This window comes from Lynx rufus, unplaced genomic scaffold (assembly GCF_022079265.1).
Source record: "Lynx rufus isolate CCGP_SWC_20201006 ecotype Redwood Valley unplaced genomic scaffold, mLynRuf1.p SCAF_18, whole genome shotgun sequence".
NCBI lineage: Eukaryota > Metazoa > Chordata > Mammalia > Carnivora > Felidae > Lynx > Lynx rufus.
Genome location: NW_025814832.1, coordinates 26,962,810 through 26,983,640, shown reverse-complemented (window position 1 = coordinate 26,983,640; position 20,831 = coordinate 26,962,810). Strand labels below are relative to the sequence as shown.

The following is a 20,831-nucleotide window of genomic DNA, read 5'->3' as shown; positions in this document are numbered from 1 at the left end:
TCTTCATGGGTGGGGCACCCAACCCGTGCAGGAAAATTCAGAAAACAATTGTGGAAAAAGATAACCCTCGAACTACGTCTGGAAGTCAGGGGAGCTGTTACAGGCAGTAAGGCAGTGAGTATCCAAGCACAGACCAAGGCAGTGACACCCACAAATTCATGTGCACGTGCAATACATTGCACATGCAAATCAGCTCTCAATCACTGATCTCCATGAGCCCCTGATTCTTTATCTGGGGACAATAACCCTTGTGTGGCTACATCAAGAGCTGTTGCTTGCGTTAAATAAACACCACCAAAGGGCTGTGTAAACTGGGAAGTCCCATTATCACCATGATGATGGGACTCTGTCAAGATTCAACTCAAGGATGACACTGCTATGTGGTGGAAAGAATCCCACCCTGGCTTTGCCACTAACCCACCATCTATCCTCTGCCACACCCCGGCCTCAGTCTTCTTCATCTGCAAGTCAGTGGTTTGGATGGAGCTACACTAAAGTCCCTTCCAATGTTGCCATTTTATTTCAAAGTCCCCTTTAAATTGCTAGCAATTAGCACATGGCTCCCCGCCCCCAGACTATCTCTTTATTCATTCTTAACCTTTACCTTGGCAGACGAAGCATAAGATTCATCAAGCACATTAGACAACCCCTGGCATATTTCCTGTTTTCCTCCATCCCCCCTGCAGGTCACGGACACACAGAACCCAGGCTTTTCAGGGCTCAGTTGGGACACGGCTGCTGGCCAGTTAACAAAGGCTGCATTTCTCCCAGGGGCCAAGGAAGTCCGGTGTAGGCCCGGTTGTTTGGATTTGAGGTGTGCTGGGGATGAAAGGCACCCTGGGAGCGGAAGGCTCGGTCATTCATTCATTAATTATAATTGACGGTTTGTTCTTAAGAATGATCCTTTGAAATTACTTTCCATCAAACAGTGACTGCCACAAAGGCATCAGATATTCAGAACATTCTCCATTTCCTCAGCACGAGTATTTTCATTCTAGGACCTGAGATTCTGATCTGGCTCTTCCCTTGGGAGTCTCTCCCACCCTCGCTTTAGAGGTGGGGTTTATTTACTTGGGGCTGGCGGAGAGGGCATGTGTGTCAGTGTGATTAATGTCTCCCTTTTAAAAGGAAATCTATACTACACCAAATAACCTTTTTGTAGACTTCAGTCTGACCGTTTTCAGATAAGTGGACAATAGAAAAATTCCACGGAAAGGTTAGAAAAACACCTGAGACTAGTACCCACCTAATGTTGTGGGCCACACCTCTGGGTTACAACTGGAAGGGAGAAGCAAACTGGTATATTGATGTGGCTCTAAACAACAACAATGTGTGTGAAGGCCCAGGGGCATTTCGGGATTGACCAAGAGGAAACACATGTTGCACAATGATACGATCTTGTTGGTACAGTTGTCAGAGAAGGGAACTCCCACAGCAAAGGGCATAAAACCATCCGGAGCAGTCTGGGGCGGCTCAGTTCTGCAGCGCCAGGGAGCGGAGCAGAGCCCAGCCCTGCACCAAACACAGATGGGACCATGATCTCCAGCCACAACTTTAGCCAGACCCTCTCAGGCTCCTTCCATGGCACAGGAGGCAACTGGGGCCAGCTGGGGAGCTTCCCTCGGGCTCCCAGTGTCCACGGGGGTGCCGGGGGCGTCCGCGTCTCCCTTTCCTTCAGCTCGCCAAGCTGCCTGCCTCCTGGAGGGTCTTGGGGATCCAGAAGAGGCAATTCCCTCCCAGGCAGGAATGGGAAGGAGACGATGCAGAACCTCAATGACCGCCTGGCCTCCTACCTGGAGAAGGTACGTGCCCTGGAGGAGGCCAACGAGCAGCTCGAGAGTCGCATCCTGAAGTGGCATGAGCAGAGAGATCCAGGCAGTAAGCAAAATTACTCCCAGTATGAGGAAAACATCAGCCACCTGCAGGAGCAGGTAAGATCCTGGGTGACCCTGGAACTCGAGAAGGGCTGCGTTTCCAGAGAGCCGTGGGAGGAGAAATAGGTACAAAAGACAATTTCCAGGAATATGGCAAAACAGCTTAAAGTCATTGTGAACAAAGGTATTTGAGGATATTTTCCTACTATCCCTTTTGGACCCGGGAAACTCTGTTCTGTATATTTCATCTTCTATACACAAATTATGCAGAGAATCCAAAAAAATGCCAAAAGGCAACCAGCTACTGTCCAGTATCAGTTATGATCCAGCAATGTTATAGTAATGATAAGGGCTGGTATTCATCCTTCACGCTCAGTGCACAAGGCACAGGACAGCATTTACTTTCTCACTACATCAGTTCTGTTCCACCACAAAAGTCCTGGTGACAGAGTGAGGACCCACAGAAAGAAAAGCTGAGTTACGTTATTTTGGAGATCACACCTAAAAGCTGTCACTCCACTAGCCGGTACATTATTCTGACATCCCTGGATATTTCCTCTTGTGAGCTGCTAAAAGCTCTGAGCCCTTATTGCTTACAGTTCTGAAAAGGGCATATTGCTTGAAAAATAAGAATAATTAATTACCCAATTAATTTATTTTTATTATATTCATAATAAAAATATGTATATTGGAAAGGAAAAAAGAAAAATAAGAATAAAATGAGCATAATTTTTGGAATCTTACAGTAGGATGGGTAATGGAGACTTCTTTAAAAAAAAATTCAATCAGACATTTAAAAAGCTAGGCTTGGGGCACCTGGGTGGCTCAGTCGGTTGGGCATCTGACTTCGGCTCAGGTCATGATCTCGCGGTCCGTGAGTTTGAGCCCCGCGTCGGGCTCTGTGCTGACAGCTCAGGGCCTGGAGCCTGCTTCGGATTCTGTGTCTCCCTCTCTCTGACCCTCCCCCGTTCATGCTCTGTTGTCTCTGTCTCAAAAATAAATAAATGTTAAAAAAAAATTTTTTTTTTTAAATAAAAAGCTAGGCTTATACCTTCTGGGATATCTCATAACATTGGTTAGAAGTAGAGGGAATCCAGTTACCTCATAAGATTTTAAGTGTTTTTTTTTTTTTTTTTTTGAGAGAGAGACAGAGAGAGCACAAGTGTGGGAGGGGCAGAGAGAGGGGGAGAGAGGGAGAATCCCAAGCAGGCTCCGCACTGCCAGCACAGAGCCCGACATAGGGCTCAAACCCACAAAACCGTGAGATCATGACCTGAACTGAAACCAACAGTCAGATGTTTAACCGATTGAGCCACCCAGGTATCCCGTAAGATAATTTTTTAAAGCTATATAACTTCCCTTTTATGTAAAGCAGTCCCAGAAAATTCCCCAAAAGATCATAAGTTAGCACATCCTAGAAAGGGCATCAAGGTTTCCAATATTATTCAGTGTTATTTTTCAACCTTTGGTCATCCTTACTTGAATGTAAGAAAGACCAATCAAGATAATATAAATCTGTCCTCATAATGAACCCTAATTATTGAATAATCAACCTAATAACTGACTGTGTAATTACCTTAACTATATAGTACATGGTTGTCTTTAGAAAAAAAACAAGGTGACTCAACAAACCTCATCATATATTTTTTTTAACTAATAAAAGCTGCTTTGGTTTTAGAATGGAGAATATAGAAGATTTTTGCAAATGGACAGTTGAGAACATAACTCCCAAAAGAAATGTGAGGTCAGACCTAGTCAAATAATTCACTGATAGTAGAGAGGAGGAGGGAACAGGAAAGAGGGAGGAAAACACGTATTGAGCGCTTATTATTTGCCAGCCGCCGTGTTGGATATTTTAATACACATATCAGCACTATCTGAGAGCTCTCTGCACTGATGGAAACATTCAATAGTACCTGATTCAATTCTTACAATGACGCTGTAAAAAGACAGGCTCAGAGTAGTGAAGCAGACACGAAAGGCCACCAGCGAGAGGCAGAGGTCGAATTCTAACCCAGATCTGTTTCTAATGGCCTCACAATTTCCATACAGCATGGTGCTCACCTTGCCTATGTAATACAAAAATGGTACTGCTTGTTAATAAAGATAATGCATTACAATGGCATTGTTAATCATACAACACATTTCATACACATTATCTCATTTTGTGAAGCAGGTATTTTCACCCCCAATTTATAGATGAGGAGACTGAGACTGCGTGGTTGCCCAAATTCTTTGGAACAGGATTGAGAAAAGGAGCAGGTGGCTTGCCCACTCTCCAGGTGGCCCAGGATCCTGGGTTCTGACTTTGAAATTCTGGGTTACAAATTAGAATCAGGTTTGAATTCCACTCTTTTCTGGATTTCTTACTTCAGTTGTATTTTTTTCATGTTTGAAGAAAACAACTCTTTGACATTGAGGTTGTTCTATCTGTCCCAATCTCCCCTGATTGCAGGCGAGAAAAGAGAGACCCAAAGATACAACAACCCACAACAACCAGGGGCTGACCCCTTCCCAGGCCTTGATGAAATGCTATCAATAGATATGGTACTCTTCCCGTCCCCACCTCAGGGGTCTTAAATGTTACTCACAAAGTCTTTCAGAGGTGCCTGGGTGGCTCAGTCGGTTAAGCATCTGACTTCAGCTCAGGTCATGATCTTACCACTCGTGAGTTCGATCCCTGTGTCGGGCTCTGTGCTGACAGCTCAGAGCCTGGAGCCTGCTTCAGGTTCTGTGCCTCTCTCCCTCTCTGCCCCTCCCCCACTTGGGCTCTGTCTCTCTCTCTCTGTCTCTCTCTCTCTCTCTCAAAAATAAACACTAAAAACAATTTTTTAAAAAAGTCTTTTAAAAATGAACTCAAAAATTAATCCAACCCTCTTGAAACACCGAGTCAGATATAGCCATAAGGATATGTGTATTTTAGAAAGGCTCTCAATAGTACTCTATTTGGTACTGTGGTTTACAATAAAAAATTCTATTTTCCTCTTCCTGGGACGAGATTACACACCCTGGAGCAGCAATGCTGTATTAATACACCAACTAGATCCTTTTAAAAGAATGAACTCAGAGCCTTGGGGGAGGATCCAGGTGATTAACTACAACACACAATGCAAAACCTACGCTTCACATATTATTTCTCAATCCGTCCTCATCATCCATTCATCACCGTGAAGGATGTCTCAGAAAGAGTGGCTGTATCATAAAATTGCATCAAGTAAGCCTGAACTGGGGAAGTGGTTTTGATATTTAAATGTGCTCTATGGAAGGAAAAATAAGATAAAAACAGAGAGGGAGGCAAACCATAAGAGACTCTTAAATACAGAGAACAAACTGAGGGTTGCTGGAGGGCTGTTGGGTGAGGGGTGGGGGGTGGGCTCAATGGGGGATGGGCATTGAGGAGAGCACTTGCTGAGATGAGCACTGGGTTTCATATGTAAGCGATGAATCACTGGGTTCAACTCCTGAAACCAATACTACACTGTATGTTAACTAACTTGAATTTAAATAAATACATTTAAACAAACAAACAAATAAATAAACAAGCAAGCTCTAGATCAAGTGCACTTCAGAAGTCACCATTCATGTACTCTGAGAAGGATGCTGGCTGGGGGAATCAGACTCTTGATGTGGGGGTTGCAACAGATAAAGCATCAGTTTAACCCAGAAAAGCCAAATAAGCCCCCAGACAGCATTTTGGATTTTCTGATTCCATGGAGGGGAATAGTGTTTGGTTTCTCTGGATGTCTCTGATGATCCTGTCACCTCAGTAACCAGGGTACCCAGGTCCTTGTGGATGGAGCTGCTTTTCATTTCCTATGAGCTTAGATAACATAGCACAAGGAGTAAAGAGCCTGGAAGGAAAAGCATTGATTGGTATGAGAGTCCCTAAGCAGCACTTACAGAGGGGAGACCAGGAAATATCTACAGAATCCTTCTTTGGCACAAAGGAAGTAGTCAGAGTACCACTTGGAATCCACTGGAAGAAAGAAGTTGGGCAAGGCAGGAGCCTGGCTATCTCCTACCACAAACAACAGAACTTTGGGGATGCATCTCAAAACATACAGAACCTGGCCTTTATCCAGCACAGACATTGGCTCTAGTTACGAAAGTGCCAACTTTTTTCTTTCTTTCTTTCCTTTTTAACTATATTCCTTATGCTGTACTTTTCACCCCCATGACTTATTTATTTTACAACTGGAAGTCTGTATCTCTTAATCCCATTTGCCTACTTCACCCACTCCCCTCCGCCCCTCCTCTGGAAACCACCAGTTGGTTCCCTGCATTTACGAGTCCATTTCTGTTTGTTTTCTTTATTCTTTATTTCTTTATTTATTGTCTTTTAGATTCCCTATGTAAGTGAAATCATACGGTATTTGACTTCTTCCTTATTTCTGTGGTATTTTTCTGTCTGACTTATTTCACCTAGCATATATCCTCTAGGTCCACCCATGTCATCACAGAGGATATCATTCTTTTTATTGTTCAGTAGCATTCCATTGTATATATCTAGCACATCTTCTGTATCCATTCATCTATTGATGGGACACTTACGTTGGTTCTCGGCTATTATAAATAATGCTGCAATGAACACAGAGGTGCATACATCTTTTCAAATTAGTGTTTTTTTGTTTTATTTTTTTCAGGTAAATATCCAGAAGTGGAATTACTGGGTCATATGGCATTTCTATTTCTAATTTTTGAGGAACCTCCATACTGTTTTCCACTGTGTCTGTACTAATTTACATTCCCACTCACAGTGCACGAAGGTTCCCTTTTCCCCACATCCGCTCCAACACTTATTATATCTTGTCTTTTTGATGCTAGCCAATTCTGACTGGTGTGAGGTATTATCTTAATGTGGTTTTGATTTGCGTTTCCCTGATGATGAGTGATGTAGAGCATTTTCTCGTGTGTCTATTGGCCATCTAGATGTCTTCTCAAAAGCTCTTTCATAGAAAAAAATTAAACACTTCAAATTTTTCTAAATTAATTTACTTTCAACTAATTTTTCAGTGTCTACAGTATGCCCAGAATATGCTAAGTATGTCATGACATTATTTTATTTAATCGCTTCCAATCTAATCCTCATAACTCTTTGATAAAGTGGCTACTATGATTATTATTGCCATTTTATGGATAAAGAAACTGATACTTGGCAAGCTCACTCAGCTAGCAGGTGATAGGGCGGGACCCCAGGCCCTGCTTTTTGAGTTCCAGACTCAGGAGTGTTATCACCACCTCTGAATCTTGCTATTGTGCATTCATGATGCCAAATTCCAAGCAACCAGTGGAGCTTTGAATAGGATCAGATTTTTAAAAGGTGTCTTTGTACTAAGGTATGACTTTATCCTAAGGAAATCTTTTCTAAATAAAGGAATTATCTGTTTAAATACGATGGGAATGTCACAGAATTTTCTGTCTCCAACTACATCACAGAAGTTTAGAGCTAGGACCTCTAAGGTCAGCTGGTTCTAGTACAAACTCCTTATTTAACAGACAATGAAACTGAAACCCAAGGGACAGTGTGACTGGCCTGAGTTCATGCCAATGGTGAGTAATAGGAAGTTAAAAGAAAACCTCCAGTTCCTAGTTCAGCACAATACTTGGTACAAAAGTAGTATTATACTTTTGACATTGAGACATCGTCTCCCCAATTTTCCTAAAGATGGTGACATACATCAAATGTGTAATACTTCCCCAGTCACCACTACCTAGAAGAATTTACAAATCATACATGTACACACAACTGCTCGGGTAGGAACTTTCAACAGCAGTTTTTATTTAATGTTAAAAAGTATATGAACATCTAGTGAAAGTCTTAACTAGAGGCCTTAACACAGCTGAAGTTTATTAAGCTGCTAAAAAGTTATTTCAGCCAATATTTTAATAGATACAATTGGGGCATTCTCATCATAGAAGAGCTTACAAACACGTATGCATACCTAAAAGTTATGGGCATGGCTATCACCACTTTGGACAAAAAATAATTGTGGCATGTGATGACTATTACAAAATTCATTTAAAATTAGTTTGACAAACATATACCAGTGATAATTTTGGTACTTCGCTCAGTGATCTGAAACATGAATGCTACCACGAGGAAGAATTATGTTCATCTAAAATAACTAATGCACTTTAAGGGAGCCAACCTAATATTCACAATAAGGCAGGATTGGAACTTAAACCTCTTTTTAACATCTTCAGATGTGGATGAGCTGAAACAAAACACTAAAGGTATGTTTGCAGCACTAGCAAGTTAGAAGGCACTTTGAAGTGACTCTTCTTCCCTTTCCAATGTCATTTTTCCAACAGCGGCCTCAATTTTAGCCTCTCAAACTCAGTGTAAAAAAAGACAGCGAAGGGGCTACGGGCCATATTCTTACTTTAAAATCATTCTGATGCTTTGTACCTCATAAGTGTTCAGTATTTATTGATTTAATTATTTGTTGTTCCAATGCCAGAAAAAGAAATCATCTATGCTAACAAATCATATACCCAGAAAGTACAGGGTGGAAACGCACCTCTCCCATGGGAGGTGTCTGATTTAAAAGCCTCTTTTTTTTTTTTAATTTATTTTGAGAGAGAGAGAGAGACAGAGTGAGCAGGGGAGGGGCAGAGAGAGAGGGAGAGAGAATCCCAAGCAGGCTCTGTGTGGGACTCGAACTCATGAACTGTGAAATCATGACCGGAGTCGAAATCAAGAGCCAGATGCTTAACCAACCGAGCCACCCAGGAGCCCCTGACTTAAATGACTCTTGATGCATGTTTTCCAGATCATGGATGGCAAGCAGACCAACGCTCAGATCACTCTTCTCATTGACAATGCCAGGATGGCAGTGGATGACTTCGGCCTCAAGTAAGTTCCTTCTTCACTGTATTGTGGGGAATTGTCATTTGCTGTTTTTGTTTTGTTTTGTTTTGTTTTGTTTTGGGGGTTCATCTTGTTTTTGTTTTCTTTTTTTTTTTTTTTTTATTTATTTTTTTTATTTAAAAAAAATTTTTTTTTTCAACGTTTATTTATTTTTGGGACAGAGAGAGACAGAGCATGAACGGGGGAGGGGCAGAGAGAGAGAGGGAGACACAGAACCGGAAACAGGCTCCAGGCTCTGAGCCATCAGCCCAGAGCCCGACGCGGGGCTCGAACTCACGGGCCGCGAGATCGTGACCTGGCTGAAGTCGGACGCTTAACCGACTGCGCCACCCAGGCGCCCCTTGTTTTTGTTTTCTAAAGGAATTAACTTATCTCACCATTAGCCACGTGTAATATCTTTAAAAGAGAATTAAAAAGGCATAATAACAAATACTTGAATGGACCCTACTTTAAACAAACTAGATATAAAATACACTTTTGGGCATGGGGAAATTTGAATATGAACCTAGAATTAGATGATGTTAAAGAGCTATTATTAGCTCTGCAGGTGTGATAATGTTATGCTTATTTAGAAAACTTTTGTTTTCATTTTTTTTTTCTTATTTTAATTCCAGTATAGTTAACATACAGCTTTACATTAGTTTTGGGTGTACAATATAGTGGTTCAATACTTCCATACATCACCCAGTGCTCATCACAACAAGTGTCTTCCTTAATCCCCATCACCTATTTCCCCCATTCCCCACCCCAATCCCCTCTGGTGACCATCAACGTGTTCTCCATAGTTAAGAGTCTGCTCATCACTTAGATAACACTTAGCTTCATTCTTAATGAAAATTCTTGTTTTAAAAAGATGTATTCCTGGGACACCTGTGGGCTCAGTCAGTTAAGCATGTGACTTTGACTTAGGTCATGATCTCATGGTTCATGTGTTCAAGCCCCATGTTGGGCTCTGTGCTGACAGCTCAGAGCCTGGAGCCTGCTTCGGGTTCTGTGTCTACCTCTCTCTCTGTTCCTCCCCCACTCATGCTCTCTCTCTCTCTCAGAAATAAACATTAAAGGGGCGCCTGGGTGGCGCAGTCGGTTAAGCGTCCGACTTCAGCCAGGTCACGATCTCGCGGTCCGTGAGTTCGAGCCCCGCGTCAGGCTCTGGGCTGATGGCTCGGAGCCTGGAGCCTGTTTCCGATTCTGTGTCTCCCTCTCTCTCTGCCCCTCCCCTGTTCATGCTCTGTCTCTCTCTGTCCCAAAAATAAATAAACGTTGAAAAATTAAAAAAAAAAAAAAAAAAAGAAATAAACATTAAAAAATTTTTTAAATGTATTCCTAAGTATTTAGAGGTGAAATGTCATAATGCCTATAGTTTAGGTTAAAATACAAAATAGAGTATAGACGAAGCAAATTGTTAAGAGTTACTAAATCTAATTGATGGGTATATGGCTGCTTATTATTTCATCTTCTCTAATTAAAAAACAAATAAACAAACAAACATTGAGTCACCATCACAGAAAAACCTGCATGAAACAGACATATGAGGGATAAGAGATTCACCTCTAAATGAAGGTGAATCTTTACAAGGCCGTGGCCTTCCAACGACAGATGTATTCTTCTCTTCCTTCCAACCAAAGGTACGAAAATGAACACTCCTTCAAGAAAGATTTGGAAATTGAAGTTGAAGGTCTCCGAAAGACCTTGGATGATCTGACCATTGTCACAACAGATCTGGAACAGGAGGTTGAGGGGATGAGGAAAGAGCTCATTCTCATGAAGAAGCGCCATGAACAGGTAGGACTCCCTAGGAGCTCCTGGTAACCAGCACAGCTCTTAATCTGCACGTTCAGATGACTTAATAGCCACAGAAAAACCTACCATCTGAATGCTAGTCCTAGTATAGAAACATCTAATTTTTCCAGCTTCAAGGTTGTCTATGCAGTGTCAGATCCAATAGCTAAAATAAAATCACAATTGATGATAAATCAGCCAATAATTTTGCTAATATACAATGATTATCCAGACTTGTTTGTTAGTATGATACCGTAAGAATAAATGCGTGAGGTTGAACTTCCTTCATTGACCCAACGTACAGCAAATTGGGGGACAGTAGAATGAAGAGAATCTGCCACTGACCAAGGTAAATAAAACTAGTGACAAAAATGAAGAATCTTAATTTCCAGAACCATGTAACTAACTTTGAAGAGGTTACATTCCATCTAAAGCCCCTGAGACTCTGATGCAATATGAGGAAAGCAATCCCCGTTTTAGGCAAACAAAATTGCTTATGAACATCAAAGGGCCTCAATTATGAAGAGCTGGTGAGACAATGACTTAATTAAACTTTTCCTATGGTTTCTTGGTTTTCCTGATATCCTATGGGTGTCAACCCTATGGAATCATAATACGTGGCCAAGACGTTAAAAGTCTTTATACCTTTTGGCTTTGGGTTGCTAAACTGATTCCCCAAAGCAGTAGCCTACAAACTGAAATGTTCAACTGTTGAATTGTGCCATCATTTCACCCACGAATGTGTGCTGAAGAGTATTTTATGTGCTACAGAAGCAGAATTCTTTGCGAAACATTTTCAACCAGGGATTAAGTCAGTCATCACAGAGGCCATTTGATTACCTATCTAGTGTTATTTTTTATTTTATGGAGTTATAATAGAAAAAAGAATATAGGGGCGCCTGGGTGGCGCAGTTGGTTAAGCGTCCAACTTCAGCCAGGTCACGATCTCGCGGTCCGTGAGTTCGAGCCCCGCGTCAGGTTCTGGGCTGATGGCTCAGAGCCTGGAGCCTGTTTCCGATTCTGTGTCTCCCTTTCTCTCTGCCCCTCCCTGTTCATGCTCTGTCTCTCTCTGTCCCAAAATAAATAAAAAACGTTGAAAAAAAATTAAAAAAAAAAAAAAAGAAAAAAGAATATATGTTTTGTCATCAACAAATAATACCTGAGAAGCCAAACCAAACCAATAAAAGAATAACAACCACATAAGCTGAATTTTTAAAAGATCTGTTAACTGCTGCCAATCAACACACTTCTGGCCTTCTGATTCTCACAGCCGATTCATTTTTTTTTTCTGTTATTAAACAGGAAATGATAGAACGTCATGTGCCAAATGACTTCAAGGTCAATGTGAAGGTGGATGCAACTCCAGGAGATGATCTAATTAAGATCCTGGAGGAGATGAGAGAGGAATATGAGTTTATAATAAAGAAGAAGCATCAAGAGTTGGACACTTGGTATAAAGAGCAGGTAAAGAAAAGGGGCTCAGACTTCCCAAAGGTTCCATTTCCATGTGGTCCCAATGCCAATGCCTCTGCCCTTTGCTTGGTCTCGCAGTCAGCAGCCATGGCGCAAGAAGTGGCCAGTCCAGCAGCTGTGCCAAGTAGCCAAAGTGACATCCATGAGCTGAAGCGCACTTTCCAGGCCCTGGAGATTGACCTGCAGGCGCAGTGCCACAGGGTGAGTCTGAGGAAAATCCTGGGTCAGGTCCCGCCTCTTCAACAGAACCTCTTGTGACCTCTCTCCTGGGGTCATCTCCCCAACTCCCTTGGGACATCTCTCACTTCCCATTTTCCATCCAAATTGCTCGTGATGAGCATGATAATGAGAGCTATCATTTACCGCTGTGTCCACAATGTGCCACATGGTACGTCAGGGGGTTCATTATGTTAACTGTCATCAAACCTCACATTAACCTTTCCAGGCAGGTCTTTGTGTTCTCATTTTAGAGATGAGAAAACAAAAGTTCCAAACAGTTAAGTAAATTGGCCAAGGTCACATAGATAGTAAGTGGCCAGTGGTGAAGCCACCTGGTATTTGGGGGCAGGTGCGGGGGTCTAGGAGGCCCTCATAATCTCTACCAGCCCTCTCCCCGCTCGGCAACCAGGCCACCCCCTGAAACCCCAATAAAAAGAAATCCTGGTGCCAAAATGAATTGGTGGCAAATCCAGGCCTGGCTCACTCCGAAGTACCACTCTGTTCATTATGTATATGTCTTATCACCCAGTGAACTATAAATTCTTATATATAAATCATTTCTAGAATTTTCGTGGTTTTTAGTAAAATGCTTTGTGTGAAGTGTCACAAGCACTCAAGATTCATTAAATAAAATCTATCATTTGATTACCTTTGGAGCCTATCCAAATCTTCTGATCATTCATCAATATCATTTCCAAGGGCTACTCTGCCCTTGGTCTTGAGGAGAAATCACTGGTTTATTCTGTTGCAGATGCACATGGTAAATTACTGTTATGTTTTAGGAATAAGTGACGGTAAAGAGACATTTAAAATGTACACTGTCAAGGTGATAATAATGAGCAAAGAAATAATTACAGTGTTTTATAGTTTTCAAAACATTTAGACATGCAGTATTTCGCAACAACACTGTGAGGTCAGCAAAACATTTATATCCATTTTCATTCATTCTACCATCTGCTACTGTTCTGAGTGCTGAGGATTCTACAATAAGGGAGTTGACACTCTAGTGGGGATGACAGTCAATAAAGGCACAGATCATCAAAATATGTAGTATGTGAGATGGCAAAAAGTGCTGCCAATAAATAAAGCATGGCAGGGCGAGGTCAGGCATTCTGGAGTGCAGGACTGCCATTTTAAACAAGGTGCTCAGGAAAGGTTTCACTGTTAAGGCAACAGTTGAAGTGGTAAGAAGGCGCATCGTGTGGCAATAGAGAGGGGGTTCCAGGGGGAGAGAACAGTAACTGCGAAAGCCATGATGTACAGGTGCGTGGGTCGGGTTGGAGGATCAGTAGGGAAGCCAATGTGGCTGTAGTAAATGAACAAAGGGAAGAAAAAAGGAGAAGAGAGGAGGGAAGGGAAGGGGAGGCCATTGGGGTAACAGTGGAGTCAGACTGCACAGCCTTCACCCTCAGAGGGAGGTCAAGAGGAATTTAGAACAGCAGATATGGACAATTCTTCAAGGAGCTTTGCTATAGGTGAAGGGGAGCAGAGAAATCAGATGACAGCTGAAGGCAGATAAGGAGTCAAGAGAACAATTTTAAGATGGGAGAAATTACTCTATTTGACAGATGGGAAGAAGCCGGTAGAGAGGAAAATACAGGTGATGCAAGACAGCGGGCAACGGCTGAAATGACTGGAGAACAGACAGCTCGTGCCAGGGACCAGGAGGGGAGTGAGAACCTGGTACCAGGGGGGCACTGAGAACCTGGAAGCAGATTCACGTATGTGGGCGGAAATAATGGTGGGAGCCTGTGGGAATCCTCTCCTGACGGCTTTCGTTTCCGTAACAACATAGGAAGTGAGGCCCTGGGCTGAGAGACAGGAGAGGGAAGGCAGCAGCCCTTTGGGAGAACAGGAGAGGGGGGGAGCAGAGCAGGCGGCATGAAGGGCCCCCCTGAAAGTTAGCAGCTGTGATAAAGTGACAGCATCCAGCAGAGTCAGGGATTTCTCCTGAAGATTAAAGTTCTGCGCTCCAGAAAAGCGGGTGGTAAATCCAAACAGAGCAAGGATTTAAGTCAGTTCTCTGCATCCTCGAGCAGCAACTCCAATGTGCAGCTTTTAAAATTTCCTCACAAATGACAACCTGTTTCCATTGTCATCATCAATAAGCATGGCTTGGGACTATGGTTGCCAGACTGACCAAAATTAAAATACAGGACATCCCATTAAATTTGAATTTAGGGGGCACCTGGGTGGCTAAGTCGGTTGGTTGAGTGTCCAGCTTTAGCTCAGGTCATGATCTCGCGGTTCATGAGTTCAAGCTCCACATGCGGCTCACTGCTGTCAGCCTGTCAGCGCAGAGCCCTCTTCGGATCCTCTGTCCCCCTCTCTCTGCCCCTCCCTGACTTACACTCTCCCAAAAATAAAAAACAAAAAATTTGAATTTTGGATACGCAGCATAGTTTTGTTTTGTTTTTAGTGTAAGTATATCCCATGCAATATTGAGGCAATTTTTAAGATATACATGTACTAAAAAATTACTCGTCGCTCGTCTGAAATTCAAATATAACGAGGTGCCCCCTATTTTATCTGGCACCCCTCCTTGAAACCCTTCTCTGAAGACACAAAGAGACAGGGGTCCCAGTTGCTATTTCCCCAGGAGGTTTAGATTAGGCCAGAGATAAAATGGGCATATGCTCAATCGCAAAAGAGCAGCACATACAGTAAACGCTACAGGAATGCGGCAAAGTTGCCAAGAGCTCCCTGACACAAAGAAATGCCCATAAAATGGGCTTCAGAAGTCCTGACTCTAGTCCACTCCTCACTGCCCAAGCCCCAACCCTGGGAGTCAGCCAGCTGCCCACCTTTGCACCCCCGGCAGCCATCAAGACATCTAGCAGAGTGGTCGGTGTGTTCTAACTACTCAACCAGCACACGTTGTTCAATCTATCAAGCCATCGGTCAGTTAGTACAAGAAACCTCGTTTCCTCTTTCAGAAATCTGCTTTAGAGAACATGCTGTCAGAGACCCAGTCCCGGTACTCCTGCCAGCTCCGGGACATGCAATACGTCATCTCCCACTATGAGGATGAACTGACACAGCTACGCCATGACCTGGAGCGGCAGAACAATGAATACAAGGTCCTCCTGGGCATCAAGACCCACCTGGAGAAGGAAATCGCCACCTACCACCAGCTCCTGGAGGGAGAGAGCGAGGGGTAAGGCAAAGGCCGGCTGGGGAGGAGGACGAAAAGGGCACTGAGTTTCTGTGTGTGCAGTCATATACCTCATACCTGTTATGCCTGTTAGCGAGCATCACTCCAGAGAAAGAAAGGTTTGTGATGAATTTCTTCTGGATATTTAACATCAGGTTGTATCTAAGTAGCATATGTGAATCAATCAGCTATTACTCCCAAGACACTAAGATTTAAGGTCCATCGTTAAAATTAATATATTAAGATCTCTAGAAAGAAACGACTAAGGGGGCAACTGGGTGGCTCAGTAAGCTAAGCATCTGACTCATGATTTCGGCTCAGATCATGATCTCATGGTTCATGAGATCGAGCCCCTCGTGGGGCTCTGTGCTGACTGCAGAGTCCGCTTGGGATTCTCTCTTCCTCTCTCTCTGTCCCTCCCTCTCTCTGTCTCTCTCGCTCTTACTCTCTCTCAAAATAAATAAACTTAGAAAGAAAAAAAAGAAACAACTAGGAAGGCTTGACTATAGTGTTTCCCACTGGAAATGTATACAATTTTGGTTCTGGAAAAAAAAAAAAAAAAAAGGAAGGTTGGTGGAATATTTTAACCTGACAGCAGGAAAAGATTCATAAGAGATTGAGAAGTCTAGATTCTTCAATCCAGTATTTCCAACCAATTTAGGAAATGACAATAATTGTTCAGAAAAAAAAGGGCACATACATTCTATGACCCAAGAGAAATGGTGAGAAATTTTTTAATGTTTATTTATTAATTTTGAGAGAGAGAGAGAGAGCACGAATAGAGGAGGGACAGAGAGAGAGAGGGAGAGAGAGAATCCTAAGCAGATTCTACAATGTCAGCACAGAGTCCAACACAGGGCTTGAACTCATGAACTGTGAGTTCATGACCTGAGCCGAAATCAAGAGTTGGACACTTAACTAACTGAGCCACCCAGGAGTTCCAGAAAATTTTTTAAATACATAAATAGGGGGGCCCAGCTGGCTCTCTCGGTAAAGCATGTGGCTCTTGATCTCGGGGTCATAAGTTCGAGCCCCACTCTGGATATAGAGATTGCTTAAGTAAACTCCAAAAAATAAAATAAATAAAAATACATAGACCAAATCTTGAACAGTCTGAAAAACAGTTCTAAGCTTCAAACCCAGACCCTGGAAAGGATCTCAGTCGAGGCAAATCCTGCAGCCAACTGAAACGATGGAGGTGGTTTGATAGACTTGTCTTGACCCTAGGGTCCATGTGAGGCCATACTCACTTTCTTCTGGATCCAGGAAGGTTTGCCCATGAACTCATGACCTTGAGACTACAGAGCTTGGACAATTATCCTCATTAAAGAGCTATGAATATATAGGCAGGCAAAGGAAGTTAGTTCACCTTGAGGAGTTTTTATGATTGTTGCTAACACTAAAATGAGCCGTAACTCTTATCATTTTTATAGGACGATGGAAGAATCAAAGTCAAGTGTGAAAGGTAAAAAAAAGTCTTTTCATCATTTGAATTTTCTTTTTAAAAATTAATCAGCATGTTTATTAATTCTCTAGTAGTCATAATCTTTCTGTACTCCCAAATATCTTGTGTTCAATTTTTATTTTACTCCCAAATGTCCAGGAATTTTTGAATGAACTTAAAGTAGATAACAGGAAAACAGGGATCTGTCAGTATTGTCTTCAATAATATATACGCAAGGTCTCTGCCAGCAATAAAGTAGATAGCAATGATCATTCACATTATTACATCTCTGTTAAGTTATGGAGTCTGTTTACTAAACTCCTAGGAAATTAAGAGAAAATGATTTCACATAATTTCCCAAACTATATCCTGTTGAACACTAGTGTTCCGTGAAACTTGTTGCATATTATGAAAGATGTGTTCCATGGACAGAAATGGTTGGGAATACCGTATACCACTGTCCTCTTAATGAACAGCCATGCATTTCAATAAGTTAAACATGGAACAGATACTGCTGTGGGGAAGAAAATAGGAAAGAGAAAGAAACAACAAAAATTTTACTTGGCTTAACTCGGTGTTGCCAAATATCTTTGACCTGGGAGCCCTATTTTCTCAGATTGCCTGTAACATCTCACAGAAAAGTTCTAAGAAGCCCCCATCTGGGACGAGCAGCACTTTTCTGATCAGTTTGTGGTAAAAGTGTTCTAAGGTCTTAGAGATTCAGAGAGTCAGGGTTCTGGGCATCATCATGGGCAGCTTGTGTAACTGCTACCTCTTTGCAAGATATTGACAGATGGTCCTTCAGCCTCTCCTTACCATGTCCAGGGACAGGGAACTCATTACTTGATGGAGTGGCACAATCTATTGTTGGAGAGGTTTGATTTTTAACAAAGGTCTCCCCATGTCTCTATTAATTTCAAGTCTTCCCTTTGGTCTAGAATCAGTTTCCTGCCATGTCAACAAAGCACATATTCAAATAAATCATAACTTTGAAAACAGTGGGCATGATAAACAGCCCTGGCTTCTCATCCATCCCTCATGCTTTCTAGATCTTTAAATGAGGTGCTCAGAATGGCATTTAATGCACTGTTAGCTCATAGAATCTGTGGTACAAGTGGAACAAAAGCAGGAAGACCTCCTCCAGGATGTGTAGTCAGGGACTAGATTCTGTATCAGTCATGCCTAGGATGAAGGTCTTGGCCCCTAGAAGATGACACTATTCACACACCCTTGTTTCCCGGAGGGTGAGATGAAAAACCTTCCTTGGTGAGATCTCTTCCCCCTAGCAGAACCTGCCATATTGCTCAGAGATTATGTTGGAAGGGATGGAGAAGTTTCAGGTACTAAGAGCAGGGAAATAAAAATAAGTATTTCAGATGGTGGCAGGAGCATGATAGTGACCTCTTCATTGCCTTTTCCCTTCAGCATCTGCAGCTCCAAAGATCAAGGCCATCACACAGGAGAGCATCAACGGAAGAATAATTCTTTCTCAAGTGAATGAGATCCAAAAGTATGCATAAAGCCAAAAAAAGTTTCTGCCTATTGTAAGAGCTACTTTTCCCCAATAGAAATCTTTGCCCAGACATGATGGGTGAGTCCTAAGAGGTATCCTTGGAGTTTTCAATCTCAGAAACTTTTTCCCCCCTCTGGAACAATGTCACCAGACATTCCATAACAACCTTAATATACTGCTGCACTTTCTGAATCACAGTATGAGTTCATGAGCATAAAGCTCTACTTTACTACTACAGTCTTCAGATTGCCATCACTGTGTATCTGTTTTGTAGCCAATAAAACTTTACACCTGATACATCATGTCTTTGTTTATGTCACATCATATTTATGTCATTGTTATATCAATGTCTCATCCTAACAAGGGATTCTCTAGGCATTGTCCATGAAAGAAAGGGAGCTTAATGCTTTGAACATGTCTGCAGCAGCCAAACACTGGGCAGAATCGTTACCTTGCAGATATGCAACCAAGGGAAAGATATGGCTCATGAGGTTCTCCACACCTCTGCCAGCAGAAGGGGGAAAACAGAGAAAGGGAGGCCTAAGAAAGCCTCGCTGAGAATGTAAGATGACCAAACGGTATTCTGTCTCACATACAGGCATACCTACATAACTTTAAGGGCCTAAAAGAAAGTTAAAGCTAGAAAAGGGAAGTCAGGGGCACCTGGGTGGCTCAGTCCATTAAGCATCTGCCTTCTGCTCAGGTCACGATCTCATCGGTTCATGCGTTCAACCCCTGGTAGAGCTCTCTGCTGTCCACACAGAGCCCGCTTCAGATCCTCTGTCCCCTTCTCTCTCTGCTCCCCCCCCCCCCCACTGTTTCTCTCTCTCTCAAAAATAAATAAATAAAAACTTTAAAAAATATATTTAATTTTTTTTAATGTTTATTTATTTTTGAGACAGAGAGAGGCACCGCATGAACAGGGAGGGTCAGAGAGAGAGGGAGACACAGAATCCGAAACAGGCTCTAGGCTCTGAGCTGTCAGCACAGAGCCTGACGCGGGGCTCGAACTCACAGACCGCGAGATCATGACCTGAGCTGAAGTCGGACGCTTAACCGACTGAGCCACCCAGGCGCCCCTAAAAAATATATTTTAAAAAAAGAAAAGGGAATTCAGAAAAAATAACCCTCATTACAAACAGCCACTAAGACCCTAAAAGGGGAAATGACTTGTCTAAGACCTGAAATACAAATGTTAGGGTCAAGACTATTATGTTGAGGTGGAGTATGGGCTGATGCACAAAGACTATGCCCCTCTGTCCTCTCAAAAAGATGCTTTTTTTTTCTCAAATTGTAGCAGTGTGAGCCATTGTTCCAAGAGTGGTACAGAGGGGCAGTGCTGGAGAAAAGGAAGGCAGAAATCCATATATCTGCTAAGGTGTAACCAGAATGCTGTCCATGGAATTAACAATTCCAGGATATTCACAATTTAAGGGATCACAAGCGCAGGCTAGTCAAACTCTCCCCTTTAACAAACAAACTGAGACCCAGAACAGTAAAGGCATTTACTCAAACACTCACTGGATCGTTGCTGGTCTAAATCTAGCTCTCTCGACTGTTAACCAAAGTTAACACTTGTTAAACTAAAAGTGGTATGAAGTAGTTCCACTGTAATCTACCACATCGGCAATGCCCCGTATGTTTTTTTCTCTGTGTTTTAATACTTTCTCGGAAAGGATTGCTTTTGATGTTTCCTGAACGAGGCATCTGTTAAAACTGAACTGGTCTTCCCTTTAAGCAATAATTGGTGTTTCTTATTCTTAATGTCCAAATGATGGAAAACCGACCCCTAACAATCTGAAATTAGACAAGAGGAACCTGGGATGATCACATTATTACAAAAATGTTTATTGTTAATTCTCTGAAGTAAAAATATAAATTTATCTTTACTGTGTGATTACATCAAAGAATCTCAAAAGTAACTGGTACACTAAGACTGTCAATGAGTTTTCTTTGCATAGTATTTGTCTGTGGAGACATTCGATGTTTGGGGGACAAGAACGGACTCATATTAGACTTTATTATTTCTCTTTTTCGATCTCATTTTACTATGAAATAGGGTACTATTCATATGTTAATAGGGTACTAGACTGTCAAGACAGACCTAAAAATGATTTTTTTTCCATTTTAGCACCAAAACACTCTGCAATTTTAGACATTATTATCTCTTTCTCAAAGTATACATTAAATATATATATATATATATATATATATAAAGTATGCATTAAATATATATTTTTTCTCAAGGTGAAGTTTGAGTACTGTTAGCAAAATCTTTTGAAGAATATTAAAAAAATATGACAAGCTGAAGGGAAAGTTACAACACGAGGCTCAGAAAATAATCACTAATCTTCCATTTACTCTCCTAATTTACATACGATTTGGTAACAGGAAATCAAAACATATGAATAATTTTTCATTCAAGAGGTTAAAATATCCTTAAAGTCTTATTAATTTTTACTGTATCAATTAAGGTGACAAATTTATCCCAGTTTGCCCAGGAA

General features: G+C 41.9%; 1 protein-coding gene across 2 annotated transcripts; it reads left to right on the top strand.

Annotated features, from left to right (window-relative positions):
- Nucleotides 1–1,469: 1,469 nt before the first annotated feature.
- Nucleotides 1,470–18,622, top strand: KRT23 (keratin 23). Of its 2 annotated transcripts, none has more exons than XM_047081269.1 (8): nt 1,470–1,931; nt 8,648–8,730; nt 10,371–10,527; nt 11,827–11,988; nt 12,076–12,198; nt 15,153–15,373; nt 16,804–16,835; nt 18,240–18,622. In XM_047081269.1, the coding sequence occupies exons 1-8, from the start codon at nt 1,536–1,538 to the stop codon at nt 18,332–18,334; spliced, it is 1,269 nt and encodes a 422-aa protein (XP_046937225.1). In that variant the 5' UTR covers nt 1,470–1,535; the 3' UTR covers nt 18,335–18,622. The 2 variants fall into 2 exon arrangements, with proteins under 2 accessions (XP_046937225.1, XP_046937226.1); XM_047081270.1 differs by lacking the exon at nt 1,470–1,931 and adding an exon at nt 4,875–5,088.
- The last annotated feature ends 2,209 nt before the right edge of the window (nt 18,623–20,831 follow it).